At 34.2% G+C, this 22,738-nt stretch overlaps 1 protein-coding gene across 2 annotated transcripts in view; it reads left to right on the top strand.

The window, feature by feature from the left end:
• The first annotated feature begins 194 nt into the window (after positions 1 to 194).
• Positions 195 to 22,738, top strand: part of LOC150102248 (uncharacterized) — a 113,051-nt gene continuing 90,507 nt past the window's right edge. The window contains exons 1-5 of one of the 2 annotated variants that reach the window (XM_090399272.1): positions 195 to 223; positions 496 to 619; positions 4,352 to 4,435; positions 11,975 to 12,040; positions 16,746 to 16,908. In XM_090399272.1, coding sequence (XP_090255398.1) covers positions 4,368 to 4,435; positions 11,975 to 12,040; positions 16,746 to 16,908 — 297 coding nt within the window. In that variant the 5' untranslated portion in view covers positions 195 to 223; positions 496 to 619; positions 4,352 to 4,367. Of the gene's footprint in view, positions 224 to 495; positions 620 to 4,351; positions 4,436 to 11,974; positions 12,041 to 16,745; positions 16,909 to 22,738 lie in introns of those variants that run through there. The other variant, XM_090399273.1, reaches the window with a different exon arrangement.

The following is a 22,738-nucleotide window of genomic DNA, read 5'->3' on the forward strand; positions in this document are numbered from 1 at the left end:
GAACAGTGACGAAAATTATAAAAAATGAACAATGATGAAAGTTATAGAAAATTAAAAGCATATATTTCAAATGGAAAGTTTGAGGAAATAGTTCCGATAATTTTATGTTAATTTTTGACGAAAATGTTACGTTTTATAAACAACGAGTCGGGGTGCGACCTCTTGTGTGAAATATCTGAACTAAATTTGTCGTACCTTAGAATGGCTGGAGTAAAGTTTGCAGGTGGGTAATGGTGTAATGCATGCACGTTAAAATTCTGTTTTTCAGGTTACTATAAATACGATTTATTGTATTATGCTACGCGACATTAAATCTTTCATACTAATTGCTATATATATATTTTTTTTCTGTGACTGAGTGTTAGAATTCGAAATATAGTGCACTTTTTAGATATACTGTCTCATATTATGATCATTAGCATAATAAAATATAATTTCTTGGCTTTTTTTTTTTCCTGCTTCATAAATACTGTCTGTGCTTATATATTTTTCTAGCGGTTCGCCATGATAACTATCTTACAACAGCTGCCAAATTGTCAATGTTGTGGTATAAATGCTGATCATTCACGTGTGAAGTATGGATTATACAGGTGTCGGTTGATGTACGACGAAATCAAAGGTAGTGTCATCAGCATTTTAAACTTCAGTTTTATATTGCCTCTTGATTCTATATTTGTGTTACTTTTTTTTTTCGTGGTGTTATTACACTCACACATATATGTGGTTTCTGACCATTAACCGTGGTTCCCAAACTTTTTCTGTTCACGGCGCCCAAAGTTAGAACATAGGCCTACCTCAACAGTTGCAGTGCACAGTTGGTGCAGATTAGGTTGGTTAAGTTACAAAAATAAATGAAACATGCATTTCTAATTCACAAACAATTTATGTAAAAAGTATTAAATAAGTACATATTTTGAACTATCAAATCATTAAATAAATAAATCGTAATTAGTGGGACGGGTGAGCCTGTTGTTTACTGTACATCCAAAATCTTGGAATCAAACTGGACACAGCCACCCTCATTTCCTGTTCCATATTGATTTTCACATGATACTTGCTGTTTATCACAGCGACTGCCAAAAACCCAACTTATATTTGTGGAGCGACGCGGTGCGCAGTTTGGGAGCCACTGCCCTAAACAAATTACAAATATATTATTATTATTATCAACAGACTTCCAGTCAATCTATATATGTGAGAAAGGGTTACATGTGGAACTGTAAGGCAGATGATTATGACAAACTCAGGAGGCTTGCTCCAATATCATTGAATGAGGAATTGGATGCGAAGGAAATCAGTGCTGCTTAGTCTCTACTCAGGAAATATCTGGCAAAGGATGACTGAATGTATTCCAAAGGTCAGGAGTTAAATGAGATAGGTGTAAAATGGATGACTGAAGAAGTGAAGCATACAGTCTGGAAGAAAAAGGCATTGTGGAGCAACACAAGAACAAGCAAAGGTGACTCATTTGGTAAGGATAGCAAAAGTGCAGCATGAGCAACAGTTAGTAAATGAGACTAAAAGAAATCCTAGGAAGTTTTTTTGATATGTGGTTGGCAGAAGGAAGAATGATATGAGGTTGAAGTTGGTCAGTGATAATGAGAAAATGATAAATACTTGAGGAGGATATAGTAGAGGTGTTTAATGAGCTGTTTATTAATGTATTCCATCCTTGTGATTATAACATAATACAGAACTTGAGACATTGGGAATGGGGAAGGAAACAGCAATGGTAAGTGAGCAGGAGGTATATGAGGATTGAGTAAACTTGATATCAACAAGGCCATGGGATGTGATGGTATGTCACTAAATGTCTTGAAGGAGTTCCAGGGAGTTAACAACAGCTTTAACTTACTTTTTAACATGAGTGTTAAATTAGCTTGAGTTCTAAAGGAGTGGAAATATGGCAAAATTGTTCTGCTTCATAAAGGGGATAAGACTAAAGCTTCAAATTATAGGCCAATCAGCAGTGGCGGCTGCTGAAAATTTTAAGTGGGGGCTGCATATACAAAATAAAAATTATTTTTACCTAATCAGTAAATTTATTTATTAATAAATAAATTTACATATTAAAAAATTGCTTTATTAAAAACATTTCACCCTCGCCACGAACAAACACCAATAATAAAAGTTTTTCATATCTGACAGAAATAACGCGCGCAAGCATATGATACACTGCCCAACCAAGCAGTGTCGGAATGACCTTGTAACATGCAATCACAAGCTCAAACGAATATCGACGAGTCTGGCTGCATTTCGCCAAATGCAATAATTCTGACTGCGTTAGATCACAGTGTATTTGTTTCGTGTAACGATAATTGAAAAAATATAATTCTTTTCATATTTTCAACAGTGACATTCGTCATAATTCAGCCTTGTATCTATAATAAATAAATAATTATAATGTTATTTTAACAGAATAAAATAAGATTTGCAAAAAATAGTTTACCCTCACCATGAACACGCACCAATAATAAAAGTTTCATATCTCACAGAAATAATTTCATATCTCACAGAAATAATGTGCGCAAACATATGATACACTGGCCAACTAAGCAGTATCGGAATGACGTGTAATGTGCAATCACAAGTGCAAACGGATATCAGCGAGACTGGCTGCATTTGGTTGAAAGTGATAATATTGACACTGTGTTAAATCACAGTGTATTTGTTTTGTAATCTAAAGCATTAATCGAACAATTCCAATTATTAACTATTCAATCACTGTTGAAACATAAGCTGTAACCTTTAACATGTTGTATTGCATTTATATAATGTTGTAAGCATTGTTATTATTTATAAACACAAACAAAATTTAAAATTTTCATTTTTTCATTGGGGGTGCTGCAGTTTCACAGTGCTTATGTACGGGCCACCACCACCAATCAGTTTGTCTAGATTTGTGGTCATGGTGTTGGAGAAGCTAGTGTGGACAAGGATTCAGAACTGGGTTGACAACATCAGAATTCTCTTTAATGGGCAGCATGGGTTTGCTTACTTATTATAACAAGGTGAAGAATACATTGGACAAGGGAGATACATATACAGTAGTATATTTAGATTTTGCAAAGGCTTTCAATAGATTGCCATATGACAAACTAGTAGTTAATTTGAAAGTGATGGGGGTTGGATAGTAGATTAGTGTATTGGATTTGAGATTGGCTGTCTTATAGGTATCAGCAAGTTGTGTATGGGAGAGTGATATCCCAGAAAGAGGAAAGTCAGTAGTGATGTGCCAGTGCCACAAGGGTCTGTTTTGGAGCCATTGTTGTGTAATTTGTATGTGTAAATGACATTGGAAAGGACTTAAATGGTGATATTCAGTTGTTTGCAGATGATGCAAGTTGGGGAGAGTTATGAGAAGTAGAGAGATGTTGTAGCTTTGCAAGAAGACCTAAATAGACTGTCTGAATAGGCGAGTGTGTGGGAATGTTAGTTTAATGTAGCAAAGTGTAAGGTTTTAAAATTTGGGAAGCAGAGTATAGGATTGGTGGGGATATTTTAGAGAAGATGGAGAAGATAAAAGATCTGGAGTGATGGTGGATAGGGACTTGAAATTTTGTGGACATTTTGCTAAAATTGTGAGGACACACAATGGATTATGGGAATGATGCAGAGAACACTGATGTTTAGAAGTAAGGATGTTTTGATTCCACTTTACAAGGCCTTGTTCAGGCCACTTATGGATTACTCTGCACAGATTTAGTTGCCTGGTTTTGTTTTCAAAAGGATGAGATGTTGTGAAGAGGGTTCAGAGATGATTGAGTAAGTTAGTTTCTGGGCTGTGGAATGTGAAATATGAGGTGAGATTGAGAGAATGCAAATTACAGAGCTTAGTGGATAGAAGGAAGAGAGGAGATATGACCAAGATGCATAAGTGGGTAAGAGGAAATTAGCAGATTAACGTGGATGAGATTTTTCATAGAATATCTGGAGATGGGGAGAATGAGAGGCCATCCCTGGAAGCTGTATAAGGTGGGTAAGAGGAAATTAGCAGATTAACGTGGATGAGATTTTTCATAGAATATCTGGAGATGGGGAGAATGAGAGGCCATCCCTGGAAGCTGTATAAGGTGGATGCGTGCAGGGGAGCCAGGAGTAGATTTTTTTGCATGGAGAGTGGTGGGTGACTGGAATGCATTGCCTGAGAGTGTGGTGAATGCATTTAAGTCACGGTATGATGAGCTGTGCATGTGAGAGTGGGACCACCCACGATGAGTCTCTTAATTCCATGGAGGTCTGTTGGCAATAATAAGAATAATATATTTGTAATTTGTTTACTGTCAGAAATCACAAAGGGCCATGTATTGTTTCAGCACATTTTTTTATTTAATTTTATTTTCTTTATTAGAATACAAGAGAGAGACATGACATCAGGCAGGGACAATGCTTTTTATAAACAGACTGCAGCTCTCCAGAATTATTTACATTCCAGGTAAATGATTTTTTTATGCTATCTTGATAGGAGAAATGACTTTATTTTTCCATTATTTAGTTTTATAATGTATAATTTGTTTAGCAAATTTATGATTTGCATTAATCCATTATTGCATCATCTCGGTATGAAATGTTAGATAACTGAAGTGTATTGTACTTTTTCAGTAGTAAAATGTTTTAGTCTTAAATGTAACATGTCGATGTAAACCTCTCTGACTTTTAATTAGGATCTGACTGATCTTCTAACTGAAAAGTTAGTTTGAAAAGATGATCTAAATCATATTAATTGTTAACCATTATTCACGTTTAAGTAACAAAAAGGAAGTTAGTCATTTTCATCATATTGTGTTAACCATATGAAGTTATATTACAAAATGTCTAGTGCGTTTATAAAGAGTGGGCATTTTTTTAAAATAAATTCTCATGCTGTTAGTAATTTTTTATGCTGAGATGTGTTTCAAAGCCATATTTGATTTTACTAATGTTTTTAATGACATTACCATCTGTTAAAGGTTGCAAACCCAAGATGTAGTAATTAACAAGCTAAGGGTAAGATAAGATAATCTGGAAATCTAATCTTGAAAAGCACCATGTTTGACTCTAGAATGCAAACATTATGTTTTTGAGCCACAATCTTCTGTAAACAGAATTTTACACTGATTACTATGAGACCAGTCAATGTAAAATCATATACTAATTTGTTGTCATTGGCCAAGTGGTTAGTGTGTACATCCTCAAATTCCCATGGACATGGATGTTTGTGATTGTCATTATCAATTTCCTGATATGTATCTTCAAGGGATGTTCAGGATACAGTACTATATGATTAAGTTTACATTATTATTAATCTCCTATCAACAATTTTCTTCCAAATTATATCTTATTACTTGTAAGCACTCCAATATGTATTTAACATTTCGTTCTTCTAAGGAACTTCTGACTGAATCAATCCACCTAGACCAGTGATGACGAACCTATGACACACGTGTCAGCACTGGCACACTTGAGAGTTTCAGGTAACACACCTTGGATGTTGAAAAATATTGGTATTCTGATGAAAAAACTAATTTCAGTAATTTCAGTTTATTAAATTAATTGTATAATATGAATTCATAGATTTTACATTAATGTCCTATTAAATAAATAGCCTAACATGATATGTATAAGTCACCATCTATGATTAAGTAGGTTAAATTTATAATGCATGTGGCACATTAACAACGTCAATATTTAAAAAAAAAAAAGATGTTTGACACACCTAGGTAAAAAAGATTCGCCATCACTGACCTAGACCTTGTGTTCCTCTGGGTCTTTTTCCTGTGATCTTGGCATCAAACACCTGTTTTATTTACCTTTCCTATTCTGTTTAAGTGACCGTATCACCTTTGATTATCCCTGCTCATTCATTCTTGAATGCAAACAATGTCAAGTTCCTTCCTTCCTAATATCTCCACTTTTAATGCGATTCTACCATTGATGCCATCTATTCAAGCTCATAATTTTTCTCAGACCAGAGATACAAGATGTCTGATCTTTGATCAAGCATATTTCTAACCCTGCTCACAGATCCATAACTTAAAACTGGTCTGGTTTTCTGGTTTTGTAGGTTCTCAGTTGATAATGTAACTGAAGTTTTATATGTTCCTGCTTCTTTTCTGCGATAATGCGATCCATGCCAAATTTTTTACAACTGTAATTCAGTTTAGTTAGAGAACCCTGGTTGACTTACATTGAATGTGTTTAGGAGTACATCTGCATAAAGCAAAGAGCTAAGCTCAACATCTCTGATTCTAATATCAGGTTTAATGCTACTTTCTTTCATAATGCGATCCATATAGATGATGAATAAGAGTGAAGATAATGTGCATCCTTGTCCTACTCCTGATTTTACATCCAACCATCTTCCCAAATTTCTCTTCATTTTTAATTGCTGACTTACAACTTAAATACAGACTATGTATTGCTCTGTGTAATGTTCCATTTATCCCACATAACTGTAGTGTTTTGAAAAGCTTTTCCCTGGGCACCTTGTTGCCTGCCTTTTTAAGATCTACAAAACTTAGATACAGATCCTTGCATATTCCCATGATTTTTCAACTAATTGTCATAAAGTGAAAATCTGATCTAATTGTTGACTTACAACTTAAATACAGACTATGTATTGCTCTGTGTAATGTTCCATTTATCCCATATAACTGTAGTGTTTTGAAAAGCTTTTCCCTGGGCACCTTGTTGCCTGCCTTTTTAAGATCTACAAAACTTAGATACAGATCCTTGCATATTCCCATGATTTTTCAACTAATTGTCATAAAGTGAAAATCTGATCTAATTGCTGACTTACAACTTAAATACAGACTATGTATTGCTCTGTGTAATGTTCCATTTATCCCATATAACTGTAGTGTTTTGAAAAGCTTTTCCCTGGGCACCTTGTTGCCTGCCGCCTTTTTAAGATCTACAAAACTTAGATACAGATCCTTCCATATTCCCATGATTTTTCAACTAATTGTCATAAAGTGAAAATCTGATCCGATCTACAATTTTTCTTAGCCTTTTTTCAGGTATGCTTGCATAAATCTTACTTGGAAAACACTTAGTAGAGAAATTCTGTAGTAATTCTCATATTTAGCTTTATTCTCTTTTTTTTATAGATGGGGAACTATAAGAGCTGTACTCCAATCGTCTGGAATTCAACTTTCTGACTAGGCTGTCTGAATTATTCAGTGCAACCACTGCAAAACCTTTATACCTCCACATTTGGACATTTCTAGTCAAATGTCATCTATACCAGCTGCCTTTCCACATTTCAAGTTTTTGATGGCTTTTTCTAGTTCAAGTATTATACACTCTGATTATGTACTTTTAATCAGAGGGCACTCTTCTGGATAGCATCAAGCATTTTTAGTGAGAGTTTTGGTGTAGCACTCTAAATGTGTGACCAATATCATAAGATAATGTGGGGGGGGGGGAGGTTTGAGATTTATACAGGTGAGAAGTAATATCTAGAATGTAAAGGGATTAATTTTTTGATGCAGAGGAGATAATGGATGTGCATATGTCAGAAAGCCAGAGATGTAAGTTCACTCAAGATGAGAGAGAGAGATCTGGTTCTGCATGATCTGAACACTATGTAAAAAGGTAGGTGGGGGTGTAGTGTGATCTCTTTCATAGAACTAAAGAGACTATAGGTATATAGCACAGGACAGTGATTGAACTGCACATAGTTGGTCTCATCACCTGATTTTTGAGATGATGAGATTTTGGAAAGCATTCAAAAAGTAAGTAGAGGTGGTATGTCCTTTTTACTACTGTTCTGTCACTGCTTCTTTCATTTAACAGTCTTTCAAAGTGATTACTCCAGAATCCTTTCTTTTAGTGTTGCACGGTAATTAACATTCATTTTAGAAATTGACTTTACAACCGTGTTATAAATAACTATTTTAATTTCCCGACGTTTCGACCTTCATATTAAGGTCATCATCTGGAGTATATACAAATATACAAGGACAAGCTGAGTTACATTTCACACAGTAAGCTAAAGAAACAATGATTTGATCACCGATTATTCTACTGGCATGACCTGTAGTGGAAAAAAAAATTAATATGTCTTTTTATGTTCCTGTTGTCTGATAGGATTTGTGGGTCCTGTTTCCCCTATATGATGATAAGGAAAACAGGACGCACAATTCCTATCAGACAAAAGGAACATAAACGACACATTAACTATAATAACTATGGTGAAGCTGGCCTTTCTGATCATGCCTTGAACACTTTACATAGAATTGACTTACATCACACCAAAACATGGTATGAATGCAAATTTAAGGAAGCCTGTGAGATTCTTATCAACCACCCCAATCTGAACAATAATCATAGTCTATAAATCTCAAGCATATGGAAGGCACATATTCTACCCACAGAACCTTTCTCCCTAAGAGCTAACTATAAACACGACTGTAGATAATCCAGAATCGTAAATCTAATATAACAATTGTCATGTTAAAAATAGGACATCATTGTTACTGTAAGAAAACTATCTATATGAAAGAATGCTTCTCCCATGTTATCTTCATGGGAGTCCAAAGACTCATTAAGATAAGCTTTGATGTAGTTTCTAAATATTTAATTAATTTTTAATTTTATCTGTATATTTTTTTTTCCACTAGAGGTCATGCCAGTAGAATAACTGGTGATCAAATCATTGTTTCTTTAGCTTACTGTGTGAAATGTAACTCAGCTTGTCTTTGTACATTTGTATATACTCCAGATGATGACCTTAATATGAAGGTCGAAACGTCAGGAAATTAAAATAGTTATTTATAAAATGGTTGTAAAGTCATAATTTTTAAAATAATTACTCCAGACATTTAGGATATCCTTATCTTCAGTTTGCATGTCACCTTTTTCATCTCTGATTCTTTTTACTGTACTCTTTCCTCCATTTCTAACCTTTTTTTAATAGCCTCCAGAAGTCTTGCCATCTTCCTGATATTTACTTTCTATATTCTTTTATTATTATTATTACCTAACATCTCCAGGGAGTCCAAAGACTCATCGAGGGAGGGCATCTACTCTACAACTCTCCGTCTTCACCACTCAATCCACCAACTACAGTGAATCACATCATCTACACCAACGCCATCTACTGCCTACCATCACCACTAGTTTTTACAGACAATCCACAAACATCCATGCCCACCGGTGGGATTCAAACCTACAGCCTTTTTGCTGAAGAGCTGATACCCTAAACAATCAGCCAACCAGGCCAGCAAAAATTATTATTATTATTGCCTGTCACCTCCAGGGAGTCCAAAGACTCATCAAGGGAGGGCATCTACTTTTTAACGAAGTGCTCCCATGACTTTTTCTTAGCTACTTTTACACAGAGCTTAGCTCTCTTATATTTTTCTCTGTGTTCTTTTAGGCATTTGCCAACTTATTTACTAGGAACTTTCAATATGCTTTATTCTTTTCCAAAACTACCTATTTAACTTTTTGTGTTCACTCGGAAATTAAAGAAGCAGTTGTCTTTAGGTGGGAGATAAATTTCATGGCTGGTGTATGAAACCATCACTCCACTTATTGGAGGCCTGAAGTGGCTTGAAAAGCTTCCATAGAGTTTCCGAACTATGTAAAAATAAATAAAAAAATGCAGAAAAAATAAAATCAATAAAAATAGAAAAAAAAAATCCTTAGCTTACCCATGGTACAAATGCACTATAGGTTTACAAATAAACTTCTTAATGAGTGGTAGTGACAATAATAATAATAATAATAAAACATTTGGTTATACCCACCATATCATCATTTCCTGATATGCACAGAGTTTTATACAGGATATATGATAGTACTACAAAATGAACTTTTATTATTATCATCAGCTTCCAAATCAGTATCCTAATGATATTAATTCATCTAGATCTAGCTCTTCTTCTGGATGCTTTTTTGGTATCCATGTGTCCATCTGTTTTATTCCCTCACCCCATTCGCTTAAATGACCATGCCATCTTAGATTAGCCCTGTTTACAGATTCTTGATACTGTTGATGTCAGGTTCCTTCTGATGTCTTCATTTTTAATATGATTGGACAACTGATGCCATCTGTTTACTCTCCTAATTTTCCTGATAAATCTCATACCTATAGTCTCTGTTCACTTTATTTTCAACCCAACTCAGATCCTAAGTTAAAACTGATTTAAACCTGTCTTATATACTGGTGGTTTAATTTTTTTCAGTAATTTCTCTCTTGTTTCACTCAACATTATTCAGCTACTGGTTCTCTACTATACCATCTTTGCTTATTCTGTTATTTGTTTTCATATTTTCAACCCAACTCAGATCCTAAGTTAAAACTGATTTAAACACTGTCTTATATACTGGTGGTTTAATTTTTTTCAGTAATTTCTCTCTTGTTTCACTCAACATTATTCAGCTACTGGTTCTCTACTATACCATCTTTGCTTATTCTGTTATTTGTTTTCATATTTAATCATGCCTAAAAAGATGAAATGGTTTAATTGTTCTACAAATTCTGAAAATGCAGTTGATGTTTTTTCTATGCTCCTGCCTATTTTCATAAGTTTTGTTTGTTATTGTTGTTTTTCATACCAAATTTCATACCTAGATTTTGGTTATCATCTGATTCTTTTTTTTTTTTTTTTGTCATCTTGTCACCAAGCATCTGTTTAGCTAGCCTTTCTTATTCTATTCTGAATGACCACACAACCTTAGATTAGCTCTGCTCACACTTCTTGAATGCTGATAGTGTCAAGTTCATTCCTAATCTCTTAATTTTTAATATGATTCTACCACTAACATCATCTTTTCACTCCTAAGTTTTCCTCAGAACTTTCATTTTTGTGATCTCCATTCTTTGATCAGCTGTTTTATTGTTGGTCAACTGTGGACTCATTGTAACTCAGATTCACTTATGATATGGACCAAATTTTTGAACTCCATCATGCCTACAATGTAGTTATTAATGCAGTTACAGTTATACTCCTAAGTAAATCTTACACAAATCTTCAGGATTCGTTAACTAAATTGCATAACTGCTGTAATATGTTTCCTATAAGAATTACCAATAAAAGAGAAAATTGGTAGAATAAGAAAAACCTATAGAACAAGTAAAATATTTCAGCTTTAGGCACAATTTTCAGTGAAGGTGAGAAATAAATATGAAAATAGGCAATAGAATAAGCAAATCTAATTCTGGTGGGAAAGTTATTTGAATAAATTTATATTCATATAGCCAAAACACTAAACTAGCAGTATATAAGACAGTATTCAAACCACTCTTAACTAATGGATTTGAGAGTTGGGTTAGAAATAAAGCAGTTAATCAAAGACTAGACTAGGACACAAGTGAAAGTTTTGAGAAAAATTAGAAGAGCAAATAGATGGCATCATATTGAAAATGAAGATATTAGGAAGAAACTTAGCACTGTTCAAGAATGTGTGTGCAGAGATAATCTAAGGTGGTATGGCCACGTAAACAAAATAGGAGAGGAAAGGTTATCAAACATGATTTGATGCTGTGATGGAAAAATAAAGACTGAGGAAGACTTTTGGCTTCCTTGGGGATCAAATCAGTTGGAGGTGTCTTAGAAGACCAGAACATAATATTTGACAAATAGCAAATTAATTTGGAGGAAGATTGTTGATAGGAAGTTAATGGAAACTTAATCATGTGGTACTATCATGTAGATTTGACACATATTAAGAATTTGATTATGATAAATTTCAAACTTAAGCTCTATTGTTGTGATTTTGTAACTTATGGGAGTGTATCCAACTAGGATGTGACTATGACCATTTCCCTAGGCAGTGCTGCCCCGTGCATAAGAGGCACCTTTGTTCAAAGTTATATTTCAGCTCCCCTATAAAATAGAATTTATTATTTATTGTCTTAAAATGGCATCCCCACCTGATCTGGCTCCTTTGTGCAGGCACAACCTGCTACCTGCATGGGGCAGCCCTGTCCCTAGGACACTGTTGATTGGTATTAAAGTTTATTCTATCATGTTTCCTTTTCCAGAGAGCTGCAGAAATTTACTTTGCAACAGCAGCGAGCAGGCGATGTCCAAATGAAATTTATTCAGGAGTAAGTGAAACACTTTGAAATATTGATATGACTAGTTAAATATAATAGTTTTTCCTTATATTATTAATTGTTAATAGACATTTTTTGCATAGTCTTACTAAATTTGCTCTGATATGGAATTTATTATCAGAAGACCAAGTCCTGTTAGGCATATATATAACTGTGCTCATTAAAGCTCATGTTGGCACTTTAATGGAAGGAAACTTAGCAACAGGAGTTTATTGAATCCAGTATTTCATCTCTCGCACTGAAACTTCATTATGATTATAATGCAAAACTCTAAAATGCATGTGATCAACACAGTGCAAGTGGAAATTTTTACATTTAACCACATCCACATCAACATCCATTTGGATGAAATATATCACTTCTCATGCACTTCTTATCCATAATATGTTAATATAATATGTGTGATATCGCAATTTTAATATGCTCCTCACATCCATGGCCACTTCGATGTGTATACACATCAAGGCTAGTTGCATGGTTAAAGGATAAAGTCCTAAGTAGGCTGCCTCTATAGGTGCTGCATGATATCATTGGTTGGGATTTTTTTCCCCACATACATTCATATTTATTTGGGTAGATTGGTTTTTAAAAGAAGCTTCTGATTCCAGACAAAAAAAAAAGTCACTCAAATATACATGTCATCATAGTGAAGAAGCAGTTTTTTTTGTTTTTGTTTTGTTTGATTCTGTTATGTGGTGTCTGTGGCAGTCTGCTTGATCTGATTGTTCATAGTTATAGTGGCAAATGTGTTTTTTTATGATCTAGTTTATCCATAACAGACCAACTTGCAGATGCAAGGAACCTTGTACACACCTGGAAAAAGGATCACTGATATTTGAAGAAGTAGACAATTTCAGATTTAATATGGAGTTTGAAAGCTGTACCAAGATTGTATTTCTTTGTATGTTGCAGTGCTTTTGCTGTTTGATATGTATGTTGTTAATTCTGTTGGCCATTGCATCCATTAGATAGAAAAGAGATTTTTTGGAGATAAAGACAGTGATAGGAATGTTTGTAAGTGTATTGGCTTGTGCCAGTAGGTTTTCTATATACTGTGAAACAGTGCTGTTATTAAAGTCTCTACAAAGGCCAGGGTATTGAAATCTTAATTGTGTTTGACTGTCATACTGTACATTACAAAATAATGACTTTTCTCAGAATTTATGTTAATCAAGCTTAATACTTAAAAATATTTTAATAAATCATGGGTATTTCTCTTAAAACCTGATATATTTTCTGTTAGCTGGTCAAATTATTAATGGTAGTTTTTGTTATAATCTTGGCAAAAGGTATTTTTCCTATTGTGGTGGTAGTAGTAGCGAAATTTATAGAATCAAAGAAATGGGCAGTGATTGCATGAGAAGCAAACTTATATTTGATGAACTTTGAAGTCTTTTGAAATTTTGAATATAAAAAATATAAGAAATCCTATTTTAAATATTGCTCTTTTTTTTATGATAATTTTTAGTAATATTTCAAATCTTATTTTCATCATTAGATACTTAAAATTATTTTATGACATTATATAATCTTCATGTTATAAAAAAATAGGCACGTCCTTCTCATTAAGTTTTATACATTACATGCCAACTTTTTCATTTCTTCCATAGCTCAGTCAGTAATAATAATACCCTTTGATTGAGAAGACCTGAATTTGAACCTGCCTTTAATGTGAAGAATTTTTATATGGGCTTTTCAACTGAAGGTGAATAATTCAGTTTCTTAGGGAAGTAGAAGGTCCCCCCCCTCAGATTTTTTTTTTCGTCCTGAGAAGCCAACTAGATAATATATGCAGTTCACATGCAGACAGTTAATTCTATCTACATAAAACACGTGTGTAGAGGCTTAAGTGCTGTGAGGACATCATGTTGGAGGCTTAATGGATATTTTTACAACACTCAAAAAGAATTAAAATAGACTTTAATGCTTCCTATATTTCGTCCTAGTCACTAGGACATCTACGGGGATTACAAAAAAATTAATGTAACATATGCACAAATAACAAACAATACTAAGCCCAACCACGTGGGTGACACTAAAGTCCTATCTAGGTAGAGAGCCCTCTAAGGGAAGTAGTAGGTGGCCTGGAATGTAAGGTGGGAACTCTGGTGATGAGTGTTTCCCAAATCTTCGGAAGCTTAATGCACCCATATTTATTGAGATTTGGTTGGTTTTTGAGCCAACCAAATCTCAATAAATATGGGTGCATTAAGCTTCCGAAGATTTGGGAAACACTCATCACCAGAGTTCCCACCTTACATTCCAGGCCACCTACTACTGCCCTTAGAGGGCTCTCTACCTAGATAGGACTTTAGTGTCACCCACGTGGTTGGGCTTAGTATTGTTTGTTATTTGTGCATATGTTACATTAATTTTTTTGTAATCCCCGTAGATGTCCTAGTGACTAGGACGAAATATAGGAAGCATTAAAGTCTATTTTAATTCTTTTTGAGTGTTGTAAAAATATCCATTAAGCCTCCAACATGATATCTACATAAAAGACTATGCACACAGATTTAACTGTGTTAATCCTGTCTTTAAATGCAATCGAAAAATCACCTGGAGAAGATAAGCTAGGTTCAGAACTATATAAATATTATTATTATTACTTAGCATCCCCAGGGAATTCAAAGACTCATCGAGGGAGGGCACCTACTCTACAACTCTTCATCTCCACCAATCGCAACTACCTTCATCATCTACACCAACGCCATCTACCACCGACCGCCACCACTAGTATTTTAACAGACAACCACAAACATCCATGCCCACGGCGGGATTCGAACCCGCAGCCTTTTGGTTGCAGAGCGGATACGTTAACCACTTGGCCAAATATGCAGGAACAAGATTCAAAGAAAGACTGCTATTATTTTTAAATAAAATTTATTCAACTAGTATCCTCCCCAATAGAATGGAAAAAAGCAATTGTGATTCCTATCTTTAAAAAAAGGTAATAGAGATGACCCTAAAAACTATAGAGGTATCAGTATACTAAATTCCTGTTACAAAATATATAGCAGAATCTTAAATATCAAACTAATGAAATATTCCGAAAACTTTATCTTAGAAGTACAGAATGGATTTAGACGATCATGTATAGACCCAACCTTTTGTCTAAATTTAATAATAGAGAAAAGAAGAGAATAAATACAACTTAGAAACACGTATTGCATTTATTGACTTTGAAAAAGTATTTGACAAAGCTAAAAGTAACATATTATTTAACATATTAAAAGAAAGACAAATATCAAATAATATCCTAAAAGCTATCACAAGTATATATGAAAATAATCAAATACAAATAAGATTAAATCACGAGCTATCATATATGAGAGAGATAAACCAAGGGGTCCGACAGGGATGTCCCCTCTCAGCAACTCTTTTTAATATTTACTTAAATGAAATAATAATAAAATAGAATGAAAATTTCCATCAAGGTATTAAACTTTCTCCTACTGTGAACTTAAACACTCTCCTTTTTGCCAATGCCCAAATAATAATTACAAATTCTGAACATAACTTACAGAAAGCTATTTTAGCTCTAAATGAGATAGCCAAAGATTATGGTATGACAATATCAACAGAAAAATTAAAAACTATGGCCTTTCAAGGACAAGATCCAGCAAGAACTAAAATAGTAATAGATAACAAGATCTTAGAACAGGTGAATTCATTTAACTACCTAGGATGTATGATCACATATGAAAATGAAAAAGATATAAATGTAAAAATTGCAAAATATTTAAAAATAACAGTGTAATTAACTCTATATTTAAACCAAACCTAGTTCAAAAACAAACCAGACTAAAAGTATACAATACATTAGCCCTACCAGTCTTAATGTATGGAAGCGAAATCTGGACAATAAAACAAAAAGACAAACAAAGATTAATAACAGCAGAAATGAAGTTTATGAGAAAAACTGCAAATTATACTCTATTTGATCACAAAAGAAACGAAAAAATTATGAAAGAGTTAAACCAAGAACCAGTAATAGAAAAAAATTAAAAATGTAAACATAAATGGATGGAACACGTTCAAAGAATGAAAACAGAAAGATTACCAAAATAAGCCTTAAAGTACAAGCCATTAGGGAAAAGAAAACCAGGACATCCTCTTAAATGATTCAACGATGACTTCTAAGGCCGGAAGAGGCCATGCTAGGCCTAAATCCTTGATATGCATGATGATGATGAATCCTGTCTTTATAGTCATCCTAATCAGTGCTATGATAACTGTTGTCATAGCATTGATAAAATTTCTGAAGCCAAATTTCTTATGACAAGCTACTGAGCCTGACATGAATTGTTCATTTCTAAATAAATCTGTTTTGTGTAGTAATGAACAATTTACTTTATTTTATAAAGGGATTGGAGTGGAGGAGAACTTCAGTTGATCAATAAAGTTCAAAGGGATGTGAAACAAAAAAAAAAAGGTTTGAGAAATTGCTGCTAGTTCACTTAGTTCATGTTTAATTAAAATCATTCAGTCTTTTTATTCTTGCAAAACAGACAAATTAGAGACATGACCACACATATTTGATAACAGTTATTGGAAACCAATATTTCATACCGTATCAAATTGTATTTCTAACTTAGCTTATCTAAATTTCAGGACACTTTTTATAGTACTATTTTGTAAAATACAGATTGATATATAAAATCTTTTGTGATGGTTTTGTTACGTTACTTTGCAGATTATCACCTGAAAAATCTTCACTTTATTGGTACTTACAGAAAATTAAAGATGATGAGAGACAAAACAAAGAAAGCAATCAGATGTTGGTCAGAAAACTGGAGAAACTGGAGCATCGTACTTCAGCCATAGAATTGCAGACTGAAAAATTAAGAGCTCTTAAAGTGAGTATATTTGATTTTCAATATCCTTTCAGACTAGATAAAGTTTAAATCTCTTTACCAATATGAATACTGTCACCAATTTCCTTTTGTTGCCTTAAGTTTATCAAACCACTTTCTGAATTTGCTTAACATTTTTTATTCGTTCCCTTTCTGCATTGGGGAAAGCAAATTATCCCTTATCTACTCATCAACCTACTCCATTTCTTATTTTTGATGTAGTCTATTGGCCAGATAGTCTGGCTAGACAGCATGTGGTGAAGCAATTTGTAAGGATAGAAAAATAAGAACACCATGGTGGACACAAGAGGTTAAAGTAGCATTCAACACCAAACATGAAGATAAACTTCTTGATTGAAAGGCAGTTTCAAGTTGAATTATGTGGGAAAACTTCACAATTAGAAAATGGACAATGAAACGTATTTCTGCTTATGGTCCTACAGAAAGTTCTTTTTAGGAAGAAGCGGAGGAATATTTTGAGTCATTAGAGCAGGCATCTGACAAAGAAAATGGAAAAGTTATACTTGTTGGAAATCTAAACAGCAGAGTAGGAAGCAGATCCCACCAGGGATATAGAAATGTCTTGGGAAAATTTGGAGAAAAGAACAAGGCTAATAATAATGGTATCTGCTGGATTTCTGCTCAGGATATAGACTAGTCATTACTAACACCATATTCTAACATAAAGATGTACACAAGTTCACGTGGAGTGAAGAAGCAAGAAATAAGAAATGTCTCATTGACTATGTTATTGTTGATAGCGATATTTTGATGCTGGTTGTGGATACAAGAGTGCACAAAGGATTTGAAATTGGAAATGATCATTACTTAGTTTTAAGTAGGATACAACTGAATATCACATTGAAAATAACAGTGTGTAAAAAGTTTTAAAAGAATTAAAGTTGAGCAGCTTTTACAGGTTAACTGTAGACTCAACTATATAAACATTATTGAATAAAGAATGAAGCAGTTCAAAAACAAGAACCAAACCTTGGAGTCTCAGTGGAAAAATCTTAACAAAACATTGATTCAACTAGGCAGCATGTAGTGAAGCAGTCTGCAAGGATAGAAAAATAAGAACACCATGGTGGACACAAGAAGTTAAAGAAGCAGTCCCGGAAAAGAAGAAAGCATATGGAGGGTTCCTAGCAAATAAGTCGGCAGATGTCATACTTCAATAAGAATATAGAAGGTAAATATCAGAGAGATGGCAAATTGTTCTGGAGGCTATTGAAAAAACTTAGAAATGGAGGAACGAGTATGGTAAAAAGAATTAAAGGTGACATGAAAATTGATAAGGATACCCTAGATGTCTGGAGTGATTACCTTGAAAGACTATTAAATGAAACAAGAAGTGACAGAACCATAGTAGAAAATTTTCAAGAGAAATGCAAACAGGAGTACATATCAATACTTGAGGTAGAAAAAAACCCATCAAAAACTTAGTGTGGAAAGGCAGCTGGAGCAGATGATATTCGACCAGACATGCTCAAATATGCAGGTATAAACGTTTTGCAGTAGCCATACTGCATAATTCAGAGAGCCTGGTCAGAAAGTCAAATTCCAGATGACTGGAGTAGAGCTCTCATAGTAGTTCCTATCTATAAAAAAAAAAAAAAAAAAAAAGGGGAAATAAAGCTGAATGTGAGAATTACAGAGGAATTTCTCTACTCAGTGTTCCAGGTAAGATTTATGCATTCATACTTGAAAAGAGGCTCAGAAAAATTATGGAAGAGAAACTGGGAGAAGAACAAGCTGGATTTAGGCCAAACAGAGGTTGTCATAATCACATTATGACAAATAGTTGAAAAACCATGGGAATATGACAAGGATGTGTACTTAATGTTGTAGATCTGGAAAAGGCACATGAAAAGGTGCCCAGGGAAAAACTTTTCAAAATGCTACAGTTGTGTATGGGGTAAATGGAACATTATACAATGCAATACATAGTCTATATTTAAGTTGTAAGTCAGCAGTTAGAATTGAAGAAAATACAGGAAGATGGTTTGATGTGAAATCAGGTGTAAGACAAGGATGTGCATCATCTCCACTCTTATTCACCATCTATATGGATCATATTATGAAAGACAGTTGCATTGAACCTGATATTAGAATTGGAGATATCAAACTTAGCTCTTTTCTTTATGCAGATGATGTTGTACTCCTAAACACATCCAGTGCAAGTCTTCAGGATTGTCTGACTAAATTAAATAGCCAATTATATATTGAGTTTTATCCTTTACCTAAGTACTTTCAGGACTGGGGCAACTCATGGTAAAGGTGGTATAAGCTCTCATTGCTTTCCTTAGTAAATATATAACGCAAAGCACATCTCCTTGCAGACATAAATCATGCTATGCATTAAGGCAAGGGCACTACCCAGATCGGTTTCGACCTTTATTGAGATCTCATCAATGGGAACCAGACCCAGAGGTAGTGATACTAAGGTGGAAGTAATGGAGAAGTCATATTTACCTATACCAGTTGCCAAAAGGTGTCACACCTTATTATTAAAATTCTCTGGATTAGAGATAGGTTGAGGGAAGTTTTTTCACTTGGTTATACTACCAATTATATATTTGGTTTAATCCTTTATCCAAGTGTAAGCAAACAAAGTTTGCTCCTGAAGTATTTTCAGAACTGGGGCAACTCTGGGTAAAGGTGGTATAAGTTCTCATCACTTGCCATAGTATCTCCCATAATGCAAAGCACATCTCCTTGCAGACATGTATAATGCTGTGCATTAAGGGAAGGGCCACTGCCCAGACTGGTTTCAACCTTTATTGAGGCCTCATCAGTGGGAGCCAGACCCAGAGATGGTGATACTAAGGTGGAAGTAATGGAGAAGTCATTTACCTATACCAGTTGCCAATGACTTCTCCATTACTTCCACCTTAGCATCACCACCTTTGGGTCTAGCTCCCACTGATGAGACCTTAATAAAGGTTGAAACCAGTCTGGGTAGTGTCCTTGCCTTAATGCATAGCATTATACATGTCTGCAAGGAGATGTGCTTTGCATTATGGGGGATATTAAGGCAAGTGATAAGAACTTATACCACCTTTACCATGAGTTGCCCCAGTCCTGAAAATACTTCAGGCACAAACTTTGTTTGCTTACACTTGGATAAAGGATTAAACCAAATATATAATTGGTAGCATAGCCAAGTGAAAAAACTTCCATCAGTTAAATTAAATAGCAGCTGTAACAAATTTGGCATGAAAATTTGCATGAAAAGACTAAAACTATGAAAATAGGCAGGAACATAGAAAACTTCAGTTGCATTCTCAATGGAGAACGTACAGAACATGTAAAATATTTTAGCTAGGTTTGCTTATTCTATTGCCTATTTCTATAATCTAGAAATAGACAATAGAATAAGCAAAGCTGGTATGGTGGGGAGCCAGCTGAATAAATTTATGTAGAATAAGAGAAAAATTAGCCAAACACTAAACTAGCAGTATCCATAATAATGTTCATACCAGTTTTAAGTAATGAATCTGAGAGTTAAATTAGAAATAAAGCATTTGATCAAAGATTAGAGACCATAGATATAACAGTTCTTAGAAAAGTTAGGGAGGGGGGAGACCTGAACAGATGGCATTAATAGCAATCATATTAAAAATGAAGACATTAGGAAGAACTTGACATCAAGCTGTGGCCTCATACCAGGTTATGAAATTCATCTCCCACCTAAGGACAGTCACCCAGCACACACACATATATTCATGTCGTATAATATCAGTAATTTTTTAATCTTACAGTATTTAACAACCAAGATTATTTTGAAAAATTGTTACTTTATTATATACATTATATATTTCTGCATTATACAAAAAAGAAAGTCTGTTTATGGCATAATGCTGTTTAAACTTATTTAAATAACAAGATCATATCATTTCTTAATTTATGATAATATCAGCTTTATTTTCATTATCTAAAAAACTATAAGTATAACAGCATCAGATATAAATTATCTGATTCCGTTACAATGGAAGAAAACAGATAATTTTAAAAAAAAGGTGGGAGGAGTGTGTGTGTGTTACATAAACATTCAGCTCTTTATGAAGGAGGGAATTTAACTGGCTATGCCAGTGATGCGCTACAGATATTTCAGATTCTATTTTATTTTTAAATTGTTCATGAGAGATATAAAGATGTATTTCTCTTTCTGAAATCCTTTGAATTCACTACTAGAAGGAAATTTATTTCTTTAGAATTATCCAATATTCACAATGTTTTCCTTTTTTTTTTTTCCTTTTTTCAAAGTTTGCAGAGATTTTTTTTTGTTTTGCCACCAAGAAAGTAAGTATATAAAGTATTATCAAAGAAGCAGTCAATATGTGGTTTGTATCTCAGGCGGCAACCTTCTATGACAAAGGTGTACAATTCTTGGTGCCCCATTATGATAAATGCCTGAACAATGGCAGAAATTATGTAGAAAAGTAGTGAAAGATGTTTATTTTAATTTCCAATAAAGTTTTTTTTGGAAGTATATTTTTGTTTCTCTGACAGCCCATCGGAACCTACTTTCTGGATGTCCCTCGTATTTTGGCTGTCAAATGCTATTATTCAAATTTCTGATATGTATACCCCCCCCCCTTGAGGCACATCATATTTACGTTATTACCACATTCCTTTTAACAGTTTTCTTGCAAATTAATTGATTACTGAACACAACTCCAATATTGCCAGATCTTGCATTTTGATCTTCTAAGTCACCTACTAATTTAACTGCATCACTCTACTGAGATCTTCCTTTTCCTCTGGATCTTTTTCTTCCCTTCAGGCATATAGCCATTTTGCTAACCATTCATTTTCCACTAAATAACCATACCACCTTAGATTAGCTCTTTTTTTTTATCTCTCTCTCACACACACACAAGACCACAAACAAGGTCTATGGCAAATCAATGTCATGTGCGTGTGTGTGTGTGTGTGCAGGGATCAGGAGAAAAATAATCTGTTGATAGTCTTTAAGAATAGATTTAGGTTAAAATCTTTGGGGAATAAATACTTCATGGAGAAAGGCTGTTTCATGGAACCAGAATAAAGGGAATTGAAGAATGGGAATAGCAGGTCCAGTGAGTCAGCGATTCAACTTTAAATGGATGATGACTAGTTGTTGCTCGTATTATAACTTTAGCAGAAATGGTGGCAATGATGAATGCCAGTTCTCATTTCCATAAGTGCTGAACAGCACTTATGGAAATGAGACACAATATGAAAACTGACCATCTGTGAAATAGTAGCTGGAAAGAGAGATCATCAGTTAGCCCAACTCGCTATCCCCTCCTGAACAGCATGAAGAATTTTTATAGAAGTCTTAGATAAACTACCAAAAATGTGAGAGAAATACTCCAAGGTTGGGTGGGTTTGTGATTGCTGTAGAATTAGAGCTGGACAGATGAAAAATAACATCTTTAGACAAAAAACAGATACTAACTATAGTGTTCTCAGCATCAAAGCTAAGGATTCTGTAATGTAGTTATAATAGGAGTGGCTAGGAATGTGTGTCAGTCCAAGAAGCAGGATTTAATCTTGACTTTTATGCTGAGCATTACTCTCTACACCCCTTAAGGGCATATATCAGGAAACATGATAGTGATAAATCTAGAAAAAACTCACTATCTGTACAAATAGTGGTTGTGCTTTCTGGTCCCTTGTAAAAGAAGTTCAGTGCAATTTCTGTCGCATCTGTGCTCCCTCTTTCTCCCATCCACCAGATAGAGCATTGAACATCATCTAAAGATAATACTGACCTCCTGACATCATTCTTCTAATCCCACTCCTGCATAGATGATCGAGGTAAATCGCCTCAAACTTGACCCTC

The sequence above is a fragment of the Typopeltis vanoorti genome, chromosome 10, assembly GCF_054136105.1.
Source record: "Typopeltis vanoorti isolate ZY-2024b chromosome 10, IOZ_Tvanoo_1.0, whole genome shotgun sequence".
Classification (NCBI taxonomy): domain Eukaryota; kingdom Metazoa; phylum Arthropoda; class Arachnida; order Uropygi; family Thelyphonidae; genus Typopeltis; species Typopeltis vanoorti.